General features: G+C 39.8%; 1 protein-coding gene across 4 annotated transcripts in view; it reads left to right on the forward strand.

Annotated features, from left to right (window-relative positions):
* Elmo1 (engulfment and cell motility 1) overlaps positions 1-25,685 on the forward strand; it is a 624,760-nt gene that overhangs the window by 225,859 nt on the left and 373,216 nt on the right. For all 4 annotated transcript variants that reach the window (XM_029569533.1, XM_008845428.2, XM_008845430.3 and 1 more), the window contains 2 exons: positions 5,962-5,997; positions 21,196-21,295. In XM_029569533.1, coding sequence (XP_029425393.1) covers positions 5,962-5,997; positions 21,196-21,295 — 136 coding nt within the window. The remainder of the gene's footprint in view (positions 1-5,961; positions 5,998-21,195; positions 21,296-25,685) is intronic.

Consider the following 25,685-nt stretch of genomic DNA (forward strand, 5'->3'; position numbering starts at 1 on the left):
CTTCTTAGCCATCTTTACTTCTTCTTTTGAGAATTCTCTGTTCAGCTCCTTAGCCCATCTTTTAATTGGGTTACTTCCTGTCTTGATTCTCTGTTTTTTGAGTTCATTATATATTTTGGATGTTGAACCTCTGTCAGATGTGTTGCTGGTGAAGGATTTTCTCCCATTCTGTGGGTTTTCTCTTCACTTCCCTGGTTGCCTCCCTTGATATACAGAAGCTTTTTAGTTTAATGAGTTCCCATTTGTTGATTCTTGACCTTATTTCCTGAGCAATTGGTGTCCGGTTTAGAAGATCCTTTCCTACACCTACATCTTGTAGGTTTTTGCTAATATTTTCTTCTAGCAGTGTCAGAGTTTCAGGCTTTACATTGAGGTCTTGATCCATTTGGAATTGACATTTGTGCAGGGTGAAAGATAGGGGTTTAGTTTTTCTTCTACAGGTGGAGATCCAGTTTTGCCAGCACCATTTGCTGAACATGCTCTCTTTCCTCCAGTGAATGTTCTTTGCCCCTTTGCCAAATATCAGGTGGCTGAAATTGCATGTAGTCATATTTGGATCTTCAATTTTGTTCCATTCATCTATGGGTCTATTTTTGTGCCAGTACCATGTTGTTTTTATGACTATAGCTCTGTAATACAGCTTAAAATCTGGTATAGTAACCCCCCTCCCCCCCGGCATTGCTCTTAGTGCTCAGGGTTGCTTTGGCTATCTGAGGTCTTTTGTGCTTCTATATGAATCTTAGGATGTTTTTTTCCAATTCTGTAAAAAATGTCATGGGGATTTTGATTGGCATGGCATCAAATCTATAAATGACTTTTAGTAGGAAGGTCATTTTCACAGTATTAATTCTTCTAATCCCTGAGCATGGGAGGTCCTTCTGTCTTCTGATGTCTTCCTAAATCTCTTTCTGTAAAGATTTAAAATTTTCATTGTAGAAGTCTTTTTTTTTAACTTTTATAAAAAAATTTATTGAGAATTTCATACATGCATGTAAGGTGTTTTGATCAAATCCATGTCCATGCCCTCCCTTCCAACACCTACCATATCTCCCCATCAATTATTTCTTTTTCTTTTTTTCTTCTTTCATTTGTTTAATTTATGGGGCTTTTGCATACTCTAACATTCCACCCTCTGAAGAAGTAACCCTAAAATCTTTTAAGGATTAGATACAAGCTCCTGTAGAAGTCTTTAGTATATTTGGTCAGGTTCATTCTGAGATATTTTATTTGTTCTGAAGCTATTGTGAAGGGGGGTGTTTCCATGTACTCTTTCTCTGATTGCTTGTTTTTGGTATAGAAAAAGACTACAGACTTTTGTAGATTAATTTTGTAACCTGCCACTTTACTGAACATGTTAATAATTTCTAGGAGTTTTCTGCTGGAATTTTTAGCATCCCTTAGCTATAAATAATATTTTCTGCAAAATGGGATAATTTGGTCTCTTCCAATTATTACTCCTTTATTTTCCTCCTCTTTTCTTATTGCTCTTGCAAGAGTTTCAAGCACTGCATTGAAGAGGAGTGGAGATAGTGGACAGCCTTGTCTGGTTCCTGAATTCAATGGGAATGCTTCCAGTTTTTCTCCATTTAGAATGATGTTGGCTGTGGGTTTGTTATATATGGCTTTAATTATTTTGAGGTGTGTTCCCTCCGGTCCAATTCATGGAAGATTTTTCTTTCCCTTTTGACTATAATAGACATTTTGGCTGGGTAAAGTAATCTGGGTTGGCATCTGTGGACGTTTAGACTTGGGAATACTTTGGTCCAGGCTCTTCTGGCTTTCACGGTTTGCACTGAAAAGTCAGCTGTAATGCTAATGGGTTTTCCTTTATATGTGACTTGTTTTTCCTTTGTAGCTTTCAGTATTGACTCTTTGTTCTGTATGTTTAGTGTTTTTACTATGATGTGCCCTGGAGAGTTTCTTTTCTGGTCCTGTCTGTTTGGTGTTCTTGTATTTTTATGTTCATGTCTTTCTTTAATTTTGGGAAATTTTCTTCCATAATTCTGTTGAACATCTGGTTCATGCCATTATGTTGGGATTCTTCTCCTTCCTGTATGCCTATGATTTGTAAGTTGCTTTCATAATCTTTGCTTGAGTGGTCTAGCTCATCCACTTTATCTTCCAGCCTTGATACTCTGTTTTCCATTTTATTCATTCTATTGGTGAGGCTTTCTCCTGTCATTTCTAATTGGCTTACTGAGTGTTTCACTTCCTTCTTCATTTCAGTTTGAGTATTCTTGTATATTTCTAACTCTATTCTGAATTCATTCCTAAGTTTATCCCTATCTTCTTTCAGTTCTTTGATATCTTTATGTGTTCTTTAAATTCACTGAATTCTTTTATCATGTTTTTAATTGTTCATTTGAGTTCCATGTCCTGTGTTATCTCTAGAGGGTTCTCATTGTACTCCTCTATAGGACTGTTGGTACTTGGTGGAGATTTATTATTTTTGTTTCCCATGTTATTAATTTTTCTCTGTGACTTTGACATGTGGGTTTCTTTTGTAGTTTCTCATTCTTGTGTGAGACTCAAGCCTTCCTTTGTTGAGTTTAGGTCTGCTTCTTTTTGTAAACTTTATGTGCCTTTGTGGTTTACTTGTTGGGCATGAAAATCTGGTTGGTCTAGGCTTCAGGTTCTCTCTTTTGGTTTTATATTGGAGTGGCCAAATTGCCTTCATCTTCAGGAGTTCCCACAGAGGCTCAAGTCAGATGAGGATGAGATGGTCTCAGGCTTTCCCCTAAGGTCTGGATCCCTCCAGGAAAGATGCTGCCCTCAAGAATTTGGGGGCTGGGGTGGCCTGGGACCAGGGACCAGGAAAGAAGCTGGTCCCAGGAAGGTGGTGGCTGTGCCACCCAGGTATGCAAAGGGAGATGGGGAAGGAAAGAGGCCCTGAGATATCCTGGGGACTATTGGGAGGAACTGGGTTGGTCTGGATGCGAAGGATCAGGAAGCAGCAGGGATTTTGTGCCAAGAGGTCAGTCCAGGTGTCTGGGGTGCCAAGACAAGAAATGGGCCACTACCTAGGCTGGGAAGGGAGCTGGGAGGGTGAATGAGGCTGGGGGAGTCAAGGCGCAGTGAGCAGCCCAGGGAAGCAAAGGGCTGTTCATTCATCTTATGTGTTGATTTCTAGTGGGATGATTGTGATGGCCCCTAGTCATTGTTGTATAGGACTTTCTAGGTCTGTGCTCACAGATGTCATGTTAGTTCTTCAAACTGGCTGTGGTGAGCATAGTGACACAATAGTAGATGATAAAGGACACAAATCCTGTTTTCCCCATGGAAGTTTTGTTCTTAAACTTCGTAGCCACATCACTCTTTCTAACCATACGGCTCTCTTGTTCCTGTTTTAGTGGACTGCTCCTCTTGTTTCAGACTTGGCCCATGGCCATGCAGTTTTTTGTGTCCTAACACTTCTGTCCGTTTTTGGAACATTTTTTTTTCCCCCTTTTTGGCTTACTGTGATGTTCCCTTCTTATCTGGACCTTTATTTGCCTTGGTGCTGGCGTGAGCCATTTTCCAAAGAAGCTCTGGTTCCCTTTAATTGCATTTAGTTCCTGCAAATGTCCTCGGTTTCTCCTCAGTCCTGCGTTTCTCCACTGCTTTCATTCCATTGCAGTGTCTTTTTGATAAAGGAAGCAGATTAAAGATTTAAAGAGGACAAAGGGGAGGTATAGAGGGAAAACTTCCGTATGCTTTTTACTTCCAAGACTACCAACTACGAGATCTTAGTCTTTTTGCAGCTCTTTGGTTTCTGAAGGGATGTCAGCAGTGAGGGGTCAAAACCCCAGTTCCATGCTGTCGCCCTCAGTAGCCTGAGGGGTTCTCCTAATATTTTAGATATCTCAAATATGGATTAACCCAGATATGATGTTTTTACCCTGCAAGAATTTCCAAACTTGCTGGTATAATAAAGCAGAGCTGAAGATATTATTAAAATATTTTCACACAGGTCTAAGCATGAGGGTTAATAGTGAGACTGGCAGTGAGAGTTAAACTAGGGCACACTCAGGAGCATGGATGTGGGATTTTCTAAGAGAGAGTCACAGAAGGTAAGACACACTCAAGTGTGGGTACCAGCTTCTCAAGGGAGAGTCACAGACAGTAAGATGTACCCAAGTGTGGATACCACAACCTTAAGGGAAGTATCACAATTAATTATCTTGGCATTAGCCATAGATGCCATTTTGGTGGTTCTTGAAGGTTGTTAAGAAACATATTTCTTCTTTCCTTTTTTTCTCTTTTTATCATGAGATAATGAGGTGGGTCTGGAGGGAATTATAATCTGGTAACACCAGGAGCTCGACAGTTGCATAGGGATTTAAACTTGTCCTTTTCCTGTAAATGGGACCTCTGGTGAGATTCATGGAATGTTGCAGGTTACAGCTAGGAGGGCAGAAAGGTCATAAGTAGTTGTTAATTTAGTGGAAGAAGCTTCAACCACATCCCTGGGTGAAGGCTACTTTTCCCTTCTCATGTTCCCCCCATTTTTTCCTGTCTTTCTAGCCAGCCTCAGAGTTATATTTTATGCAGTTTAGAATATATTTCATGATTTAATCTGAAGAGTGAAATCATTCAGCAAACACTTGAGTATCTACTCTGTGTGCCTGACCTTCAGCCAATTATTGGTGGTACAGAGCCCTGGCCTTAAAGGAGTTGGAAGGGCTATGAGTTTATGGCAGTGTGTCCTGGTTTAGGCCTGGTGCCCTGTTCTAGTTTGTTATCTACATTGCTGTGATAAAACACTCTGACCAATACCAACTTGGGGAGAAAAGGGTTTATTTGGCTTGCATCTCCTGGGTCACAGTTCATCACTGGGGGAGCCCAAGGTAGGAATACAGGGCAGGAACCTGGAGACAGGAGCCGAAGCACAGGCCATAGAGGAACGCTGCTTACTGGCCTGCTCCTTGGCCCCTGCTCAAGCTGCTTTCTTATGCAACACGGGCCCACCTGCCCAGGAGTGGCACCACCCACAATAGGCTGGGCCCTTCCCCATCACTCAATAATCAAGTAGATGCTCCACAGACATGGCCACAGGCCAATCCAATGGAGGTAATTCACCACTTGAGGTTCTCTCTACCCAAGTATGTCAAGGTGATAACTAAAGCTATCCAGCACATGCCCCCATCAGTCTGGCTGAGCAAAGAAAATCAGAGGTCAGGGAGGATCCCACCTGAGTGTGACAATTTGGTGGGGGTAAGGGCTGTTAAGAAGGGGACAGATTCTTAATACACTTGATATAATTAAGACAAGCCAGAGTGGTCTGACCGATTTGATGAATGGAAGGTGGCTTGAGAAAATTAGAGCATTTTATTCTGTATTTTCTCAAGCCTAGGATTTTGGGTGTTGTTTTGTTTTTAGCACAGAGCAAGCCCTGACATCTCATACTGGTAATCCCAACACTTGAGAAACTGAGACAGGAGGATTGCAATTTCAAGTCTAACCTGGGCTCCATGGAAGAGATTTGTGTAAAAATGAATAAATAACAATTTTTTAAATGCAAAAATATTTAGGAGCCAATTGTCCTTTATTCAGCCAGGTTTGCATATTGCAGACCCCATCCTAGAGCTCATCTTGGGGTCCTGCTTGGTTACTGTGGTCCTCTACAGGCATGTGTCTTCCCTCAGACTGAGCACTCAAGAGAAGAAAACAGTACAAGCAGTGAGGATTTTACTGAAGAAAGAAAATGGGTTATTTATAGCTTAGTAATTTTTGCCATACTCTTCTCATGATAAATTCACTCATTCTTACCCCTTGGAGTTTCCTCCTCCATTGAACATGGATCCATCCTGATCTTCTGATTGTTACTGTGACCATCAGTTGATTTCTCTGAGTGAGGTTTTTAAATGGATAGTGTTTTTATCGCCATGTATCTAATCCTGAATTTTCTTCAAGGTAGGTTTATTATAACAGAATCATTTCTTTGAAATGTGTTCCTCACACGGTTGTTTTTAAATTTTGCAGACGTTACCAGAAATTGCAGAAGATTATGAAGCCTTGGTAAGAATGCATCATCTATTCATATGATTTCATACTTCCTTTTTCCCCACATATTTATCCTTGTCCTCTAATTTTATAATTATAATCTTGATATTTTGAGTGTTTTCCCTGTTTTGTTGGATGTTCTTATAAACAGTTTCTTTATAATTTTATTTTCCTTTTCTTTTTACTCTGTGGCAGAAAGGATATTTTTTGCTTTTTATCACTAAATGATCACATCAGAATTGCTTTCCTCTTAGATTAATCATAGGCATAATCTTATGTATTACTTTAAATAACATGTTCTTTTTGTGGCCTATGTGATGTTCGGAGTTAAGTCTTTCACCTTCTTCAGTGTCTCAGAAAGAAAAAGACATTTAACAAAATACTCAGGATTAATACATGGAATGAAAATTATTTATTTGTAGTCTGAAAACATGCTTGTTCACTGATCACTTATGTAAGTCACTTGTATTATAGTCATATCTGGACATCTTAAATCTTCTTTTAAAATATTTTTCTTAGCCAGGAATGGTGGTTTTCTTTTTTCTTGAGAATTGCATAGATGTGTACAATGAAATACAATCATATGGCCCCACGTCCTCCCTCCCACTTCCCCTGTGTCCTCAGTACAGCCCCTTCCCTGCTTGTTTCTTTTCTTCCTTCCTTCCTTCCTTCCTTCCTTCCTTCCTTCCTTCCTTTTCATGTAATCCACTAAGTCCAATTAGTGCTACATATATGTGGGTGCATCCATTGGAACATGTGAAACCTACCAGTGTCTACACCCTCATAAAAGAATGATTTTCCCTCCCTTAGTAGCTATCAACTTCCAGTAGCTCCTCTGTAAGGGTGGGGCTTGGAGAGCATATCCCTCATAATGCCAGAATGTTGGCTAGCTTGACCTTGTGCAGGACTTGTGCAGGTAACCATGAGCTCATGCATGCAGTGGCCACATCATGTCCAGAAGACAGCATTTCCCAGCATTCCTCCCCATCCTCTGCCTCTTACATTCTTCCCATCTCCTCTTCCATGATGTGTGATGTCATCTGAGCACTGATGGTTGTGTATGCGGTGGTGGTGGTGGGAAGGTTGATAAGGATGTCACATTTAAAGATTTATTTAGTTATTTGTATGTTTTTGTGAATTTATGACTTGTGTGTGCAGGTGCCTATAGAGGCCTGAAGAGTTACAGGCTGTTATCAATCATCTGACTTGGGTGCTGGGAACCAAACTCAAGTCTTCTGGAAGAACAGGAAGTTCCCTTAACTGCTAAGCCTTCACTCCACCTCCAGGATATCCCTTTAAGGGCTGAGCACCCAGTCTCTTATTCTAAGCACTTTGATTGGTTATGAGTCTCTGTATTGATTGCTGTTCATTGTAAAACGAAACTTTTCTGACCAAGGTTGAGAGCAGCCGAGGTCTGTGGGTATAAACATAAATATTTAAAAGGCAATATAACAACATAACCATTTAACAGAATAGCAACAGCAAATTCTACCATAGGGCTTTAGATCTCCCCAGCCATAGGCTTTTGACCAGGATTACAGACCCAGACATGAAATTCCTTCCCATGGAGCAGACCTCAAATCCAATAAAAAAGCCTTTAGTTACCCCATAGCAGTCATGCCACTATTGCACCAGTGGGCACATATTGCCTGGCAGGTTGGTATTGTATTCAGGGTCCAGAGCTGGGTGATACCATTGATCTCTTTTCTCCCCCAGCTGCCTGCATCCCACCTTCTGCCACTATGAAAGCTAGCCAGTAAAGGATGGGAAGGGGTGTTCAGGTCAGTTTGAAATTGATTTCTCTATACCCTGCAGCCAAAATGTGTAGTATCTTCAGCAATAGGGTCTTACCATGTAGTTACAGTGGCTATCCAAGGGCAGTGACAACAGCTGCTGTTGTTTTGGAGATTTCTGGGGTTTCCTGATCAATAACTCATAGGGAGGTAACTTATACATCGTTTTTACTTAGTAACATGTTTTCTAGGAGTGGCAATGTCCACTCATTCAGGGTAATTCTCTTCAAACTCTGTTTTTCAAATATATATTTAAAACATTTTGTTTATTATTTTTTATTATTTTATATGTATGAGTACATTGCCTGCATGTATGTAAGTGCACCTGTGTCCTGCAGTGCCCATGGAGGTCAGAAGAAGGCATCAGATTCCTCTGGAACTGCAGTTATGGATGGTTGTTAACCACCATGTGGGTGCTGGGATTCAAACCTGGGTCTTCTGTAAGAACAGCCAGTGCTCTTAACTGCTGAGCCATCTCTCCAAGGCCCTAAAATTATATTTTTAAATTAGCTTACTAACTAGTAGCTTTCCATAAGACTTCTCATAGATCTTGGTTTTGGTTAACTTACCCATTACCCTTTCCTCTCCCCAATTCCTGCTTAACCCTTTCTTGCCCAGTATTTGCCCCTCTTCTTTCATGCTGCATGTATTCTATTATTCCTCCAACTGAAATCTTTCTTCACATTTTCCCTCATGAATATCTTCTTGTCCATTAACCAATGGTGAGTTCAGTATGTCTAAAAAACTCTCTAAAGTCAAGGGAAGGCTTTACTATAGTGCCAATATGTTAAATAGATTATTTCAGTTTGAGATTAGAAAATTGAATAGCACCCCAAAATTTGGACCTTAATTTCAGGCCTCCAGACAAAATCTTCATCACCTGCATGTCCTGTAACATACTAATGAGTTCAGGTCAGTCATGTCTCACTATTGCTCCCACATAGGAAAAGTTTTACTTACAGGCACTCTTTTGTAAATGGACTTATAACAGGATGGAACAGGATGCTTCATTTCTAGGGTAAAGTTTCCTAAAGTTTATTTTCACATGTATCTTTAATATAGTAGATACACTTAGGTAAAGACAGCAGAAACCATCTTTTTAAAAAAAATTATTTATTTTTATTTTATGTATGTGAGTGTTTTGCCTGCATGTGTGTAAGTGCACCCGTGTCATGCAAATCCAACAGAGGCCAGAGGAGGGTGTCAAAAACCCCTGGAACTGGAGTTACGGATGGTTGTTAGCACCATGTGCATGCTAGGAACTGAACCCAGGTCCTCTGGAAGAGCAGCCAGTGCTCTTAACCATTGAGCCAGCTCTCTAGCCCCAGAAACCATCTTTAATGAAAGTGTATCCTGAACCCACTTTCTCAACCTTTAAACTCATTCCTTTTGATCCAAACTTCTATCTCCCACACAAGATCTGCACAATGACCATCATTCCTTGGTGCAGAGGTTAAAATCAGATGGCAGAGGTGGGATGACTGCTTGCCATTAGCCTCCCACAATTTGCCAGTGTAGAGGAACATAACTGTTTCTTAAAAATTGGTCAGTCACTAACAACTGTCTATAACTCCCGTTCCAGGGGAATCCAGCTCCCTCTTCTGACTCCTCTGGCACTGCAGGACATGGGTGTACTTATACACATGCAGGCAATGCACTCGTTTACATTAAATTAAAAAAAAATAGGTAAAAGAGTTTAAAAATCTTTTAAAATTAAAAGTAGTTTTAATCTTTTGCTCTGTAGCACTGTTGAACAGTTTGATGATATTCCTTTATCACTTATGGATAAAAATCAATTATCAGGGCCCTGTTCTACTAATGACAGAGTAGTCTAATCAGCCTAGTGCATATAGAAATGGTATATTCTGGATCAAATGTTTTGAACAAAAACACCTGTTTGATGTCACTGAAGGCAGAAAGTAGAAGGAAAGAACTCTTGAGAGGCCGGGTGGGCTTTCATGAGGTTTCTTTGAGTTTGCTGCTTTTTGTTGCAAGAACACCAGCTGGTCCCAGTAGGTGAGGTAGCAGCAGGCCCCAGTGTTAGACAGTCACTGGTTTGAGGACAGCAGGAAGCTAGATAATTAAGCAGAATTCATGAAAGGGCAGCTCAGACTGTATGAGACTACACATCTTCATGACTTCTGTAGTAATCCAACACACATTATTGCAACGTAAATTCATGTGTATTTGTAGACCCACCCCTCACCCTAGTGAAAATAGGGATTGAAAACTGAAAGTTTTGAGCAGAGATGTGAGTTTAGTCGCTGCAGAATGTCATTTGGTTAACCTCGTACTAGAGCAAAATACTGAAACAAAACTGAATTATGAACCTGTCAAAAGGGGTGTGTGTGTGTGTGTGTGTGTGTGTGTGTGTGTGTGTGTATGTTTATATATTTATGGTGGAACCGGTGAGACAGGCATAGAGGATAAAGGAGGGCAATGGTGGGATGGATATGAACAAAGTTAAATGATAGACATCTGAAAATGCTATAATCAAGCTCATCATTTTTGGACACTAACAGAAATTAATAATTTGAACATGTTAAAAGAACAAAGAAAAGGGTTTGTGTAATAAAAGAACATTTGGGAAACTGAGATAGGAAACTTGAAACACAAGCAAGTGTAATTTAAAAACTAAAAAGAACAATATTTAAAATGAAAAAATTACTGTAGAAGAACCGAAAGTGGCAGAAAAAGAGGCTGTAGCTCTGAAGAGATATCGTTTTAAAATAACCAGTCTGAAAAATAGGAAAATGAGTAGCAAGAACTCGATCTAAGAGGTAACAAAAATGCCCTGAAATATATTCAATTAGAGTCTCAAAAGGAGAAAAGAGAGTGGGATATAAAAATATTTGTAATTACAGAAAAAATTTAAAATTCATAGACATACATACATGTACAGATCTAAGAAACTGTGAACTTTAAGAAGGATAAGTACAAGGAGAATTATACCTAGGAACATAGTAGTTAAACTTCTGAACTAAACCCAAGTTAAAATGAAATCTTTGAGGGCAGCCAGGGAAAGGTAACTTACTACATTTGAGCAGTAAAAATAAGAATGGAGGCTAAATTTCCATTAGAAATAATGAAGACCAGAGGGAAGCATCTTAAGAATACTGGACTATTGACAGGAAGGGGGAGAGGGGGAGGGAGGGAGGGAGAGAGAGAGAGAGAGAGAGAGAGAGAGAGAATGCCAACCTCAGAAGCATGTATCAAACAGAACAATTTCTGCAAATGAAGGTGAAGTGAAAAACTTTTTAGTTCTAGAAGGGAGAGAGTAACCAGAATATACTGTATTCGTGTATGAAATTATCAAAGACTGAACTTGATTAATAATGAAAAACACTCTTTTAGATAAAGTGAAACTGAAGACAGTCTGTTGCCAGCAGGTATATGATACATGAAAGAAGGTGCAAGTTCTTCAGGTTGACAAGACCTGACACTAGGTAGAAGTCGGACTCTATAGCAAAGTATGAAGGGCACTGGAAACTGTTAAGTCAGTAGGTAACTGGAAAAGATAAAGTAACATTTTCAGTTTTGTTCAAACATCTTGAAGGTATGTAACTATTCTGAAGGCTTCTTTTGTGGGATTTATAACCTATGTAGACTTAAAATATATGACAATAGGATCACAAAGGACAGAGATTTAAATAGGACACCCGAGCAAGCTTCCTACTATATAATCTTTCCTATGAGTAGACATTTCTATGTTAATAGTTCACTCTGTAATTCACAAAGTCATACAAAGATGTGTACATCAAAATTAAATTGAGCTACTAGACAATATTTGATTAACTCCAAAGAAAGTAGACAAGGCATGGTGGTGCGTGCCTTTAATCCCACCACTCCAGAGGCAGAAGCAGGCGGATCTCTGTAAGTTCAAGGCCAGCCTGTTCTACGTAGTGAGTTCCAGGCCAGCTGGTGCTACAGGGAGACCCTGTCTCAAAAAGACAAAAAAAAAAAAAAAGAAAGAAAAAGAAACAGTACAAAATATAGTTGTAACAAATAGAAAACAAAAGACAAATTGGTACTTTAGTCATAAAAGTACATTAAATGTATTAGATGTGAATGAACTATACATTTTACTTAAAAGGCAAAGATTGTCAGATCAAATAAAAAGAGGATGACCCCGGCTCTACTCTCTTCATAAAAAACAAGTAGGTACATATGGGCTTCAAAATTAAAACTGGAAAAGTATATACTTGTAAATGCTAATATTAAAATTCAGTAGTTTTATTAATATCAGGCAATACAAGACTTGATAATATGTTAGGGAAAATATATAACTAATAGTAAAAAACTTAAGTCATCAAGAAAACAAAAAAATTATGAGTGCATCTAACAATGTGTCTTAAAAATATATGAAACAGGCTGGAGAGATGGCTCAGCGGTTAAGAACACTGACTGTTCTTGCAGAAGACCTGGGTTCGAATCCCAGTACCCATATGGCAGCTAACAACTGTCTGGAGTCCGTAACTCCAGTTCCAGAGGATCCAACAGCCTCTTCTGTCTTCTGCAGGCATTGCATGACATGGATACCCTTACCTACATTCAGGCAATACATATATACACATAAAATAATAATAATATGTATATGAAACAAAATCTGGTAGTTAAAAATAAATAAACCCATTACTATAGATGAGGATTTTAATACCATTGTCTCCTAACTGATAGGAAAACTAGGTAAAATCAGGAAGGGTAGTAAAGTTCTAACTAACACTGCTGAAGGCCATTTATAGAGTATCATCCTCAAAAGCAGAATAGTACATATTCAAATATATGCAAAATGTTCATCAAGATGGAACATATGTGGATCATAACAAGTTTCATGAATTTTAAAATAATAGAAATTATACAGATGGTATTTTTATCCCAAGGACCTTCATTAGAAATCATTAAAAAACTGAAAATCTCCAGATTCCTGGAAATTAGAAATTAGAAAACATCCTATTTATCGAAGAGTTGAGGAATAATTTGGTTGAAATTATAAGTGATGATACCAAAATTTGTGGGTGCAGCTCAAGGCAGTTTTTCCAGGGAAGCGTATACCCTTAAATGCTTATGTTGAGGGGGAAAAAGATTTAAAAAATCAGTGACATAAATTTACCCTGAAGAAGCATGAAAACATGAATCAAGAAAAGAAGAAGAATGTCAATGAAGTAAGAGACAGGTAATACTAAAATTTAAAGAAATGATTATTTTGAAGTCCTTGGGGGGATAAGAAAATCTTCAGCCGTGGGAATAACAGAAAGTGTATCACTGAGATCCTACTGACTCTGAAAGCAAAATAAAAGCATATTGTGAATATTTTTTTGTCAGTAAATTTTTAATTTTAGATGAACTAGACAGAGCCCTTAAAAAATAGAAGTTATCACATATACAAGCATGTAAACTCCCAGCTTTGATTACCTTTCAATGAATAACTTGCTGCTTAGCTGTGAGCAGTGTGGTTACCTGTTGGTTTTCAGCTTCAGGACACTGAAGATGTACAACAGCTTTTACAACAAGGCTACCCTTCAGGCAGCCTCCAGTCAGTGAGCATGGGGAACACCTGGGACCTGCCTCTCTCTGCTCATTGTGGGGCTCCTCTGACAGCCCCTATTTGTTCTGGAGTTTTTATTAGTCAACTGTTGTGTGGATTTTGATTAGTTGATTGTCAAGTTGATGTCCACTTCTCTCAGACATCTAATTTTCCTTACACAAACTTTCCTGCCCAATCACACCTTCTGCCCCACTCCGCCCCCTACTTTTTTTTTTTTATTTAAAGTTTATTATTGCTGGGTGTGGTGGCGCACAACTTTAATCCCAGCACTTGGGAGGCAGAGGCAGGTGGATCTCTGTGAGTCCAAGGTCAGCCTGGTTTACATAATGAGTTCCAGGACAGCTGGGGCTACAAGGAGACTCTGCCTTGAAAAGACAAAAAAACAAAACAAAACAAAACTTTACTGAGAATTTCATACATGTATGTAAGCTGTTTTGATCAAATCCATAAATTGACACCCACTCCCTCCCCTCCAACATTCCCCCCTCTGAAGAGGTAACCCTAAAATCTTTTAAGAATTAGATACAAGCTACCAAATACTTTTGATATTTTTGGCCTTTGGACAGGCCCAAGGACATTTTGACTTTTAGCCAAGAAACTGGCTACATTTCTTTGGGGTCTTTTTACCCTAACTGCCTAGCAAGTTCCTACCTCCTGTTCTTATCACGCTATCCTCTGAAGAGGTTACCTAAATTGCCAATAGGGAATAGGGACACAGACTGCTCTGGGTTCTTCCATGCTGAGCAGGGATGCAGGGTGAGGCAATTGTGGTACCCCTTCAGTGGGTCTATCTAAAAGACTCCCAAATTGTATAACTTTTTGTTGTTGTTGTTGTTGTTGTTGTTGTTGTTGTTGTTAAGGAAGAAAAAGTCAGAATAGGGCAATTTTCAAATGTTCATATGAGAGTCCATTGGAATTTCTTGACAAGGGCTTCCAAAAGCAACCCAACAGAGGGATGCTTTTGGAAGCCCCACTCTTTTTATGAAACAGGGTCTCTGTATAGCCCCAGCTGGCCTGGAGTTATATGTAGACCAGACTGGCCTTGATCTCAGAGATCGCCTGCTTCTGCATCTTGAGTGCTGGGATTAAAGGCATGCACCACCACATTTGCACCCCCCCTTAATATGTGCAAGTGTATGTGTACATGAGGGGAAAACACATGCTCATGTGTGTGCATGTACATGGGGGCCAGAGGACAAACCTGAGAATATTCTCTGAAAGGTTTTGCACTTATTTGAAACAAGGTCTCTTATTGGCCTGAAGCTTACCAATCAGGCTAGACTGGATGCTGACAAACCCCTTGGATCCTCCTGTCCCCACCTCCCCAGCTCTGAATTCTATGTATCCCTTTGCCCAGCATTGTTTATGCAGGTCCTGGAGATCATACTCAGGTCCTAGACCTTGTAAAACAAGCACTTTACTGACTGAGCCATCCCTCAGCCCCTGCTATTTATCTTGCATAGACATTACCCAGTTTTCCATAAACCTCTTGCTCTTTTAACTCCATCATCCATACTCCATCATCCATACTCCCTTCATCCCAGCACTCAGGAGGCAGAGGCAAGTGGATCTCTGTGAGACTGAGACCAGCCTAATCTGCATAGCCAGTTTTATGCCAGTCTGGGTTACCGGGAGACCCTGTCTCCAAAAACCAAAAAATCCAAAACCCAACTAAACCAACCAACCAAACAGACAACAACAGAATAAAAACCAAACAAAAAGAAACTGACTCCTGACAAAAAAGAAAATATGAATGCCCATAGTTATTAAAGTAATTGAGATCACTATTAAAAAAATCTTCTCCATTGTGAAAACTGTTTACACTGGTGAATTCTACCATATATTTGTGGAAGAAATACCAAATGTACAATAAAGGAGGGAGAAAGTTCCCAGCAGTTTTTATGTGGTCTGCATCACTCTAATACCAAATCCTAAGACAATACAAAAAAATAAAAATGATGGGCCACTGTTTTCAGTGAACAAAGAGGCAGAAAACCCCAATAAGATATCAACAAATAGAACCAAGCAATATCGAAAATAGTAATACATCTTGACTAATGATTAATCTTGATTTGCAACTTGATTGAATTGAGAACTACCTACAATTCTAGGTGTGCCTGTGAGGTCATTTCCAGGGAAAAGTAACTAAGGGAAATGTTCCCTTGAATGAGGCAGGGGTCCAGCATTCCATAGATTGAGTGCCCAGGTGGAATGAAAGGGACAGGAGGAAACCTGCCAGTGTAGACATTTTCCCCCCCCGCTCCCTTCTTCCCTCCCTCCTTCCCTCCTACCCTAGCTCCCTTCTTTACTCCCTCCCTTGCTCCCTAATTCCATCTGTTCCTCCCTCACTCCTTCCTTCCCTCCCTCCCTTCCTCCCTCCCTAGCTCCCCCTCCTCTCTTTCCTTGCCACCCTGAGCTAACAACCTCTGCTATGCAGTCCCACTGCCATGATATTCTTCCTCAGCTCAGGCCCAAACTGAAACTATGAGCCAATATATAGCAGAAATGGCCTGTTTAATAGCAATTGAAAGTCACTCATTATTCATCATTTATCAAAATATATGAAAAACAGAGAACATCATCTTAATAGAGGATGAAATTCAACATTCGTCCATAATAAAAGTTCTCAGCCCAATAAAGACGATTATAAAAACAGCCATCAAACTAATGTTGAACGTCTGACTTTTTCCTATGCTGGAGATTTAGCAATAAGGCAAATACTTTTTCTTTCTGTACCTCTGCTCAGCAGAGTTCAGTATTAGAGTTCTTACCCTTTGTGATAAGGCAAGAAAGAGAAGTTAAAAAAACCTAAATCAGAAAGGAAGACATGAAACTCTCTATTTATAAAAGACCTAATTATTTAGAAAATTATAACAAAGCTATAAAAAAAACTGGTAGATCTGATAATTAAATTCAGCAGGGTCTCAAGATGCAGCATCACTATATAAAATCCCATGTATTCTCATATGCTTACAAAAAACAAATAGAAAAGGACATTTCTGCATGCATGTGGTGCACTCACACACGCAGGCATAATACTCATACACATAACATAAACAAAAATAAATATAAAAAACATAAAAAGAAAAGATTTTAAAATTTCCATTTATAAAGTTCCAAAGATGATAAAGCTCTTATGAATAAACTCAACATGAAATATGCAGTTCTGTTCATTGAAAAATAAAGGCATTACTAAGAGAAAATAAGGACCTAAATAAGTGGATCGACCATTTCATGGCTTGAGAGACAATATTGAAGATACAAAGCCTCCTAAAATGCATAAGGCCACTGCTGTATCAATCAATGAAAAGAATTATGAGGCCCAGTGTGATGCCCCAGTGGGTGAGAGGACTTGCTGCCAAGCCTGTCACCTGAGTTTGAGTCCTGAAATTTATATGAGTGGCAGGACAGAACTGACTCCTGCAAGTTCTCTGACCTCCACATGTGTGCTATCATAGATGCATGCACTCGCTCTTGTAGGCACAAACAGACACACACAATAACTAAATAAATAATAAATAAATAAGGTAAATAAATGTAAAGACATTTTTTAAACTTATGAGACAATCCTAAAATTTAACTAGAAATATAAAAAGATTGAAATAGCCAAAACAATCAACAACAAAGCAGAAGGGTTTCATGAACTGAATTTAAGATCTGCTATAAGGTTGGTTGATCATCAGGACACCATAATATTGATATAAGGAGAAACAGATAGATCAATGCAATAGAATACATTTAAATTTCAATAAAAGGAGCCAGGACCATGCCTACTGATACCAGTCATATGGATTCTTAAAGATAATAGTAATTTAGAAATCCATACCTTCTAATGTATATAAATTTAACCCACCTCTAATAGAAAGTATATGAGAATACCGAACAGGCAGGGAAGAACTGTAACCAGTAACTCTAAGAATGTTTGATACAGCTTATTGAGAGCTTTAAAAGCTGCCTTTATTTTCATCCTTTCTCTGTTTCTGTCCTCACATGTCACGCCATGAGAACATTTGGAAGCCCTATGCTTTTACGAAATTAGCAGCATGAGTTTACATGCTTGTTGTTAGACTGGCTGGTTTGCATGAAGATGATCTCTACTATGACGAGAAACATTTATTGAGTCATTCCAGTACACATGGTACGTCACCTGTGAGAGGCAATGGACCAGCGTGTTAAGTTTGCAGATGATTTCATTTGTGGCAGTCAGTACTGCAAAATCTTTAGCCTAGCACTTCATAAAAGAACAAATAAACAAAATAAATATGTCCCAGAGTGCACCTTGCAGTTCGCTTTATATCAGTAATTCTTTTAAGGCTTGATCCTCTAGTCAGCATCAATTTCACATATAGAGCCTACCTTTCTTCAGTGGAGTCTGACTCCCTCCTGCAGAAGTGGAAGTAAATAATGACATCAGAGTTCAGTCAGAGCTGATATAGCCACCTTGTATGAAAGAAGTCTTTTGATTTTAATTATAATAAAAATTTAACGTGGCCTTTTTCCCTTGCAACTGGTTTTGAAATTGAATTTTGGAAACATCTTCCATAATGTAGAATGTATATATTATATGTAGGTGTATTTCATATTTTACTATATTATATACATTATCACATACTTTATTAATATTTAATGCATCATGTAGTGGGCTATATTATATGATTCTGTCAATCTACAAATCACCTAGATATCATTTTATTTTTTGTGAATGGGCCAACAGAGCAATCTGTCCTCTGAGCGTCTTGGTAGTCACCTGATGAGAGACAGCCTTTCTAGTACTTGTCAATCATCAGCATTGATGATAACTGACAAGTACATGGTATACTACATGCGATCACAGAAGTGATGTTCTATCTCCTTAATAGCTATCAAGATTGCATTCTTGGGCATGAACTCCGCTCGAAGACTGAGGAAACCAGCATACAGTCTCTTTTCCATCTATCTGAAACATTTTAGGGGAGGCCAGTTGTGTCCTTAAGGCCATTTGGATTAAGATTACACTTAATCTGTGCAAATAGCTGGGGAACTGAGTCATTTTACCTTTAGGTTATTAGAATGATTTTATCTGCTGCTTTTAAGATACCTCATAAAGACTAATGTCATACCTAAAGCCATGTGTGTTCAAGGGTCAGGTCGCTGAGTGGGAATGGAAAGTTGAGTTCGGCAGTGGGTGCTTTCTTTTGCCATGGCTTGTTCTGTTGCTGGTTCTGTGACTGAAGTCAGTGAGGCAGGTTTTGTAGTGCTGAGTAGAGGCCATGGTAACATCCTTCTATGATGGGTATGGCAGATTCTCAGCATCCCAGCTATAAGCAACTGCCAATGACTAGTTATTACATGGTGATTATCTCTTTGTAAATAAATATAAAAATAGGCAGCATTGCTTCTGAGTAGTTCATTATATATAATAATGCTTTCACAGCATTACTAATACCAGTTCAGTAATGAATCTTACTAAATGAATTTATTACCTGATTCTTATTTCCTGAGGTATTTTCTTTTTTATGCAGTCTGATTTTCTCATGATTCATTGTCCGTAGACAGAGTTATTCTTACAGTTTCATTTAACCTTCCTTGGTTTTCCTTTTTACCCTTCTTTTTAAGTTTTTGCTCTTTTCAGCATCTTTGCATGTTCTGGTTTGGAGCTTCCTTTTGAGGCACGATCCTCTAATGCCACCTAGGGGCACCTGTCGGTTGGGATCCATGTGTTTTCAGGGAGGCCTGAATGGTTTAGCTTTCCTAAAGTTCCCAACTTGTTCTAAGAGCAGACAACATTTTACACAATGGAGGTAAAATTTTTGAAAGCTATGGGCTTCGTTTACTGTTTAAAACACTACTTTTAACTAATCCTCACATGAGGCTTACTGTTCTCCACGTTAGAAGGCCGTTAGGTTATGTTAGCCGTTTCTTTTCCTAAGTAGCCTGAGTTAGAGTTCCCACCATCACCACCAGTATCCATAGTCTCCTCACTTGCTTCTAATAAACAGGGAAACTTAAACTAGGATGGTGAAATAACTTGCCACTCAGAGCTGGAGGCCAACCTCAACCGTGTGACTTGAAACTACCTATACAACTATGTCCTTCTAGTGAGTCTCTTCTTCTTCTCTGGTCTCTGAATCCCTGAGAGTCACTTCCTTTTTGATGGTTTTCTTTCAGCATTGTAGCTTCTGAGACAAAAAGATTGTTTTTCAAAGCTGGACTGGGTAGAACAGCAGTAAGGGAGGGACAGGGAGGCCAGGCTTTAAATGAGCTGTGAACCTGTTTTCTAATGTATTCATTGGAAATAGGAAACTTCAGCCTAAGTTTGTTATAAGACTTTGAAAGGTAGAAATAATGTGATGTACGAGCCTATCTGAAAACTCTGAATAACTAACACTATTTTGTAAAAATTGATTGGGAATCTGCATATAATATAATGTGGAAATCCTGATTGATACCTCCTGGACTCTCACGGAGAGTATTGATGTTGATGGTTTTGAGGTAATGCTTATGGTGATGATCGTTTGTGATAAAGGTGAGTATCTGAAAGCTTCTGAATTGATGTCTCTGACAGAGTGCTATTTGAAAGCACTAGAAGCCAGGGTATTGTTTGAAACGGTCTCAAATGGACTGTCTTAGAAAGACAGGCCTTTCCTTGAGCCCCTCTGGACTAGTCAGGTTTCCATCGCTGTAATAAACATCTGAGACAATCAACCTGTGAACAGAGAAGGTTTATTTTGGTTCACAGGTTCCCAGTCTCCATTGCTTTGGGTGAGGCAGCTCATAGTGGCCAAGGCATGTGGTCATGAACAACCCATCAGAAAAGAAACCCATGCCAGAGAGAGGAAGAAGAGAGTAGGGCTTCATAGTCCTTTGCAAGAGCATACCCTCAGTGAACCAAAGACCTCTTAAAGGGTCCACCAGCTCCCCGTAGTACCTAGTGGGGACCAAGCCTTTACTACTTAGGCCTTTCGGGTATGTTTATTCAAACAGGAGGATTTCCTCCTAATCTCTCTTTGAAATGGACCAAACCTGCAGCCCATTATGTGGAATCAGTATCTTAAAACCCACTGACTAAAGATAGAATCCTGACTAGTGTAAAACCAAGATAAATGAGTTTACTTATATACACATTTGTATGGGTTTATACATGCAAACATATTATATAGAGCACTTGAATCCTTTCTTTTTAAAAATTTGTTTTATTTTTATTTGTATATATGTATGTGTATGCACATATGGGTGCAGGTGCCTATGGAGGCCAGAAGAAGGCATCAGATCCCTTGGAGCTGAAGTTAGAGGTAGTTGTAAGCTACCCAAAGTGGGGGCTGGGAACTCAACTCTGCTTCTCTACAAGAGCAAGCACTCCTACCCATTAAGTCACTTGTTCAACTCCATTGAATCATTTCTTTAAGAGCTAGTATTCCTAATAGAATTATTTTAATTTTCCCTCTCTTGATTCCCGTGACTTATTTTTTAAAAAACCCACATTGCCCTATCTTAACTGATCTAGCTTGTCAATTTCTGTGAAGCTGGCGAAGCCATTGCTTACTGGATGCTTACATTCTTTATAGTTTATTGAGTGCCCTACTTGCAGCCATGAGGTTAAATCACAACTCAGTTTTCTTGTGGAGTAAACTGTCTCAGAGAGGTTAACTGACTTGCCCAGTGGAACACAGCTCTCTAAAGTGAAGTCCCTGTGAGGCAGGCCTGTCTGGTTTGCTGGCTACCTGGTTACTTTGAGTGTCTGTCCCTTCCTGTAACTTGTACATGAGTTCTTACCTGTGTCTAGCAGCTTGCCCCAGTGGTCTTCAAAATGTTAGTTTCCTCAAGCTTCCCCACTTCTATGTCTTTTCTGGTTCTCAGCTTTGGGTCTGTGACTTTGTGCTGCCTCCTCTTTTGCAGCTTTGGAGACATGCTGTCCTTCACCCTGACAGCCTTCGTGGAGCTAATGGACCATGGCATCGTGTCATGGGATACATTCTCAGTGGCATTCATTAAGAAGGTAATGTAGTCTCTGCTGCCCTAAGCACATCATTTCTTTTTTTTTTTTTTCAATGGAATATTTTGTTCTCTGCTTTGAGAATATTGTATAATTACTTCCTTTGGTTGCTTTTGTGGTATGATTTTTATGGTATTACATATGTGGAGAACAAGGCCTCTGAATGCTATGTGAAAATAACATTTTGTCTGCATGATGTCATCAATGATAGCATATGGCAGCCCAGAGCTACAGAGAAAGTGAAAGGCCCTGCTCTTAATAACTGCACAGGTGTCTGCTGAGCAGAGTTTCCTAAGACCTTCTTCACCAATCATTCCCCAAGAAGTCACATTCAGGGGCAGGGAAAGAGGCAAAGGACATTGATCCCCTACATTTCAAATTTCAATCAGAGATGAAGGAGGCAGATCTAGGCCCATGCATCTTGGGCAGAGGGCCCTCCTTAGTTGTAATCTTGGTGTAACAAATGCCGAAAACATCAGTCCACTCCATGGGTTCCTCCTTTGGAAGGAAGCTGGTAAAAGGAGAGGCCAGTGTGATCCTAGTGTGCAAAGAAAGAGAATTCACTGCAATTGGTGTGTAATAGGGACACATCCACAAATGTACAATTCTACTTCCATTCTAACAAAGAGTAAATTGTCTTGATCTTGTAATACTTGTATTTGTGAACTAAATTGATTGGCATTTTGCTTCCCCTACTGCTACGGGAAGAATAAAGAGATATAAAGGATTTCAAACATCAATTTTAAAGTTTTAAATACATTCCTGGGAAGGGTTATATAAAATCAAGAATTTCAATGAATTTTTGCAAAAACTGGAAAATCAAAGTAAAGTCCAGTAAGGGTCATCCAAAGTTCAAACCATGTGTTCTGATATAATGGTAGATTTAAGGAAAAGTTGTCCCAAATACTCTGGAACATTCCTGTATTCCCTTCCCTCAACTTCCCCTAATGCTGATATTATACACAATATTATACACAATTGTCAAAGCAAACATGTTATGTTAACATAGGTGCTGTAATAACTGATTTCTCTACAGATGGCTTTCTCTGGTTAAGTATGCAATCCAGGTTCCCACACAGAATTTGTCATTGTTCCTTAGTGTTTGCAAACTGGAATCATTCCTCAGTTTTTCTTTGTCACTCATGACTTTGGTATTTGTCTTAAGTACCAGTTACTAATTTTTGTAGGAAAGTCCCTGAAAAGAATGTGTCTGACACTTTCCCCAAGGTTTAATTAAGGAAGGTTATGCATTGGAGGGTGAATCCTACAGGAATGACTGTGTCCTCAGTGCGCCATCTTGGTGGGGAAGTGACACTGCCGTTGCTTCCTACTGGTAATGCTGTCTCTGATCATTTGTTTTGGGATGCTGCTTGCTGGGTGAAGTAATTCTAACCAAATGAAATGGGCTTGTATCTTGGTGCACGCAAAATCTGAACAGGCATAGCCAAGAAGTAAAGGAGAGGCGGAAAATCCATCACTTGCAGTAGGTAAACAGATCGTGGGAGTTATTTCCAAAGCACTGCCCTCTCTGAATAAAGAAGTGTGGAGATTTTATTTGAAGCATCTGTATAGTCATACAAGAAAGCATTCAGGGGTGCATGCATTCCTGAACATGTTTCAGCTCATAGTCAAGAAGGAAAAGTGGCGGACACGTTTTGGGCCTTACTTAGCTCAAGGTCATGGAGAACAGGTTCAAAAGATTAACACGGCGCCTTTGGGTGTTTTCGTTGCTTTATAGAAATGGCAGATAGAAGTGCCTCTGGGCGTGCTTAGTTTTCTCCAAATATTTTAGCTGAAACAAATTGAAAGGATATTTGGAGTGCGTTAATTTGGGACCTCCGTCCCTCCGCCCCTTGAAAGCACCTGGCCTGCTTAAGGACTTACCCTTGCTGGTTTTCAAGTTCAAGTTTATCTTGGGGAAGTGCTGTTTTTAATTAAAGGAGGAAGAGAGCCCCAGTCTCTGAATGCCGGCCTTAGACTGCTTGGCCATCCTGACGAGAGAGCCCCAGTCTCTGAATGCAGGCCTTAGACTGCTTGGCCATCCTGACGAGAGAGCCCCAGTCTCTGGAACAAGAATGCTGGCAATGGAAACTCCACAGGTCAAATATTTACAGAATGTTGCATATTTATTTAATGTAAGAGCTAATTGAACACCAAGGGCCTTCTTGACAGACTTCTAAATCTTTCCTATTTTAATTCCATGGCCCCCGAGGAGATAAGTGTGGGTAACTAAGAAAGAGGAAGCATACAAAAGGGAGCTTCTTTGGCAGTTGGATGGATTGCTAAAAAGATTCTAAGATATTATAGATGATAAAGCCAAAGAAATCTTGGGACTTACAAAGGACATCAGAGTGGTGGTGGCGGGATCTGTGAGCAGTGTGAGAACAGTGAATGGCTGTTTCTGGTTTTCTGTAAGTTCTAGAGAAACAAATCTAAACCTGAGGATACTGGGTTTTGTAACTTTATACTTAACCAAACTTTAATTTCTGAATTTATGGCAGGCCCTTCCTTCCTGATCGAGATGTCCTTGTTCTTTCATGTTAGAGTCCCTCTTGCCATACGATGTAACAATAGTGTCCTGAGTACAAATTCCTGGAACTATGGTGTGCTGCCCCTGACATTTAGCTCTGCAGGTTCACTGCAGTGAGCCATTCTCTCTAGAACAGGGCAGCTGTGCCTTGTTCCTCTTGGTGAGGATGTGAGGACAGTGGTTTGGATGTTGACAAGGCCATGGTGAGGGAGTATGTGCTTGATCTCATAGGCCAGGGTTCTTTCTCCTCAGCTGTCCCTGTGTGATCTCGAGGTTGCAGAACCTTCAGGAGCATCACCTATCTGGCACCGCCTCCTGTGCTCTCCACTATCTTCCCAGCAGAGTTCATGGATTCTGTTCCCTTCCAGTTCATTTCTCACATGCCTGTGACAGTATTTCTCCCAACTCTGAAGTTTTGTTCATTGGCTCTTTCTCAGTAGTCATGAGCCTAGGAAAAAGAAACATAACTTCTTCCTAACTCCACCCCCTGAGCATAGGAAAGAGGCCCTCTTACGTTTCTGTCAAATGAGTGAATGTCATTTGCTTAGGTGTGTGTGTGTGTGTGTGTACTGTGTGTGGTGTTTATGTGTGTCATGCATACACAAGAATATGCAAGTATGTGTGCCTGTGCATGCATATATCTTGTTCTCAAACTTATTGCCTTTCACTAAGGTTGGCTCAGTGGTTAAGAGCACTAGTTGCTCTTGCAGAGGACCCAGGTTCAGTTCCCAGTGCCCACATGGCAGCTAACAACCATCCATAACTCCAGTTCTAAGAGAATCTGATGCACTCTACTGACATCAGCGGGCATTGCACGATGTGGATGCACTTTCATACATGCACTCATACACATAAAAAAAAAACAAAAACTTATTGCCTTAAGATAGGGTCTCTCAGTGAACCAGAAGCTCCCCCCTTTTTTTTTTTTTTTTTGGCTAGGTTGTCTGGCCAGTGAGCTTTTGGGATTCCATGGTCTCTGTTCCCGTTCCCCAGTCTGATATCATAGTCTTGTCATTTTATATGGGTGCTGGGGATTCAAATTCAGGTTCCCATTCTTGTGGGACAAGCACTCTTACCCATGGAGCCAGCTCCCCAAACCCTTGAAGCATATCTCTGTGAGTTGGAAGCCAGTCTGCTCTACGAAGGGCATTAATACATAGTGAGACTCTTGTCTCAGCAAACAGAGGATGAGAGGTTCTTTCTATTACTTTATTAGTGTGTTTCTAATTCTAGTTTACAAATTATAGATGCAGTAAAGAACATCCTTTCATAAATACTCTGAAACTTGGAATACTGGTCTATATAATCTGGTTGTTTTTTAAAGAGTTGTTTACTTAGAGATAGGGTAGGCAGTCATAGAGAAGAAAGAAAGGAAAGAAAAAAAGGTTCTGTGTCAGGACTTGTTCTTTTCCCAGCCAAGCACAACATCGGCACCTTGTGTTGGAGGGAAAGTCTCACATAAGGCTCTGGAACTCTTAGCACTAGTGATGTAAACTCTTCCTCTCATTTTAAAAATGTTTTTATGAATGTTTAAAATTTTATGTATAAGTACTTTGCCTGAACATGCTAAGTGCACCATGTGTATGTAATGCCCATGGAGGCCAGAAGAGGGTGTTGGATCCCCTGAAACTGGAGTTATGAATGGTTGTTAGCCACCATGTGAGTGCTGGGACTGGAACCCTGGTCCTCTGGAAGAACAAACAGTGCTCTCAACTGCTGAGCCATCTCTCCAGCCCCAAAAATAGATCTTAAAAAAAGAAAAGAGAAGATCTAAGAAGTATGTATGGTTCATATACTGTGATGCCCCTTAGCTTTGTGTGTGTGTGTGTGTGTGAGAGAGAGAGAGAGAGAGAAAGAGAGAGA

Source organism: Nannospalax galili, unplaced genomic scaffold, assembly GCF_000622305.1.
Source record: "Nannospalax galili isolate Female #2095 unplaced genomic scaffold, S.galili_v1.0 scaffold962, whole genome shotgun sequence".
NCBI classification, from domain to species: Eukaryota; Metazoa; Chordata; class Mammalia; order Rodentia; family Spalacidae; genus Nannospalax; species Nannospalax galili.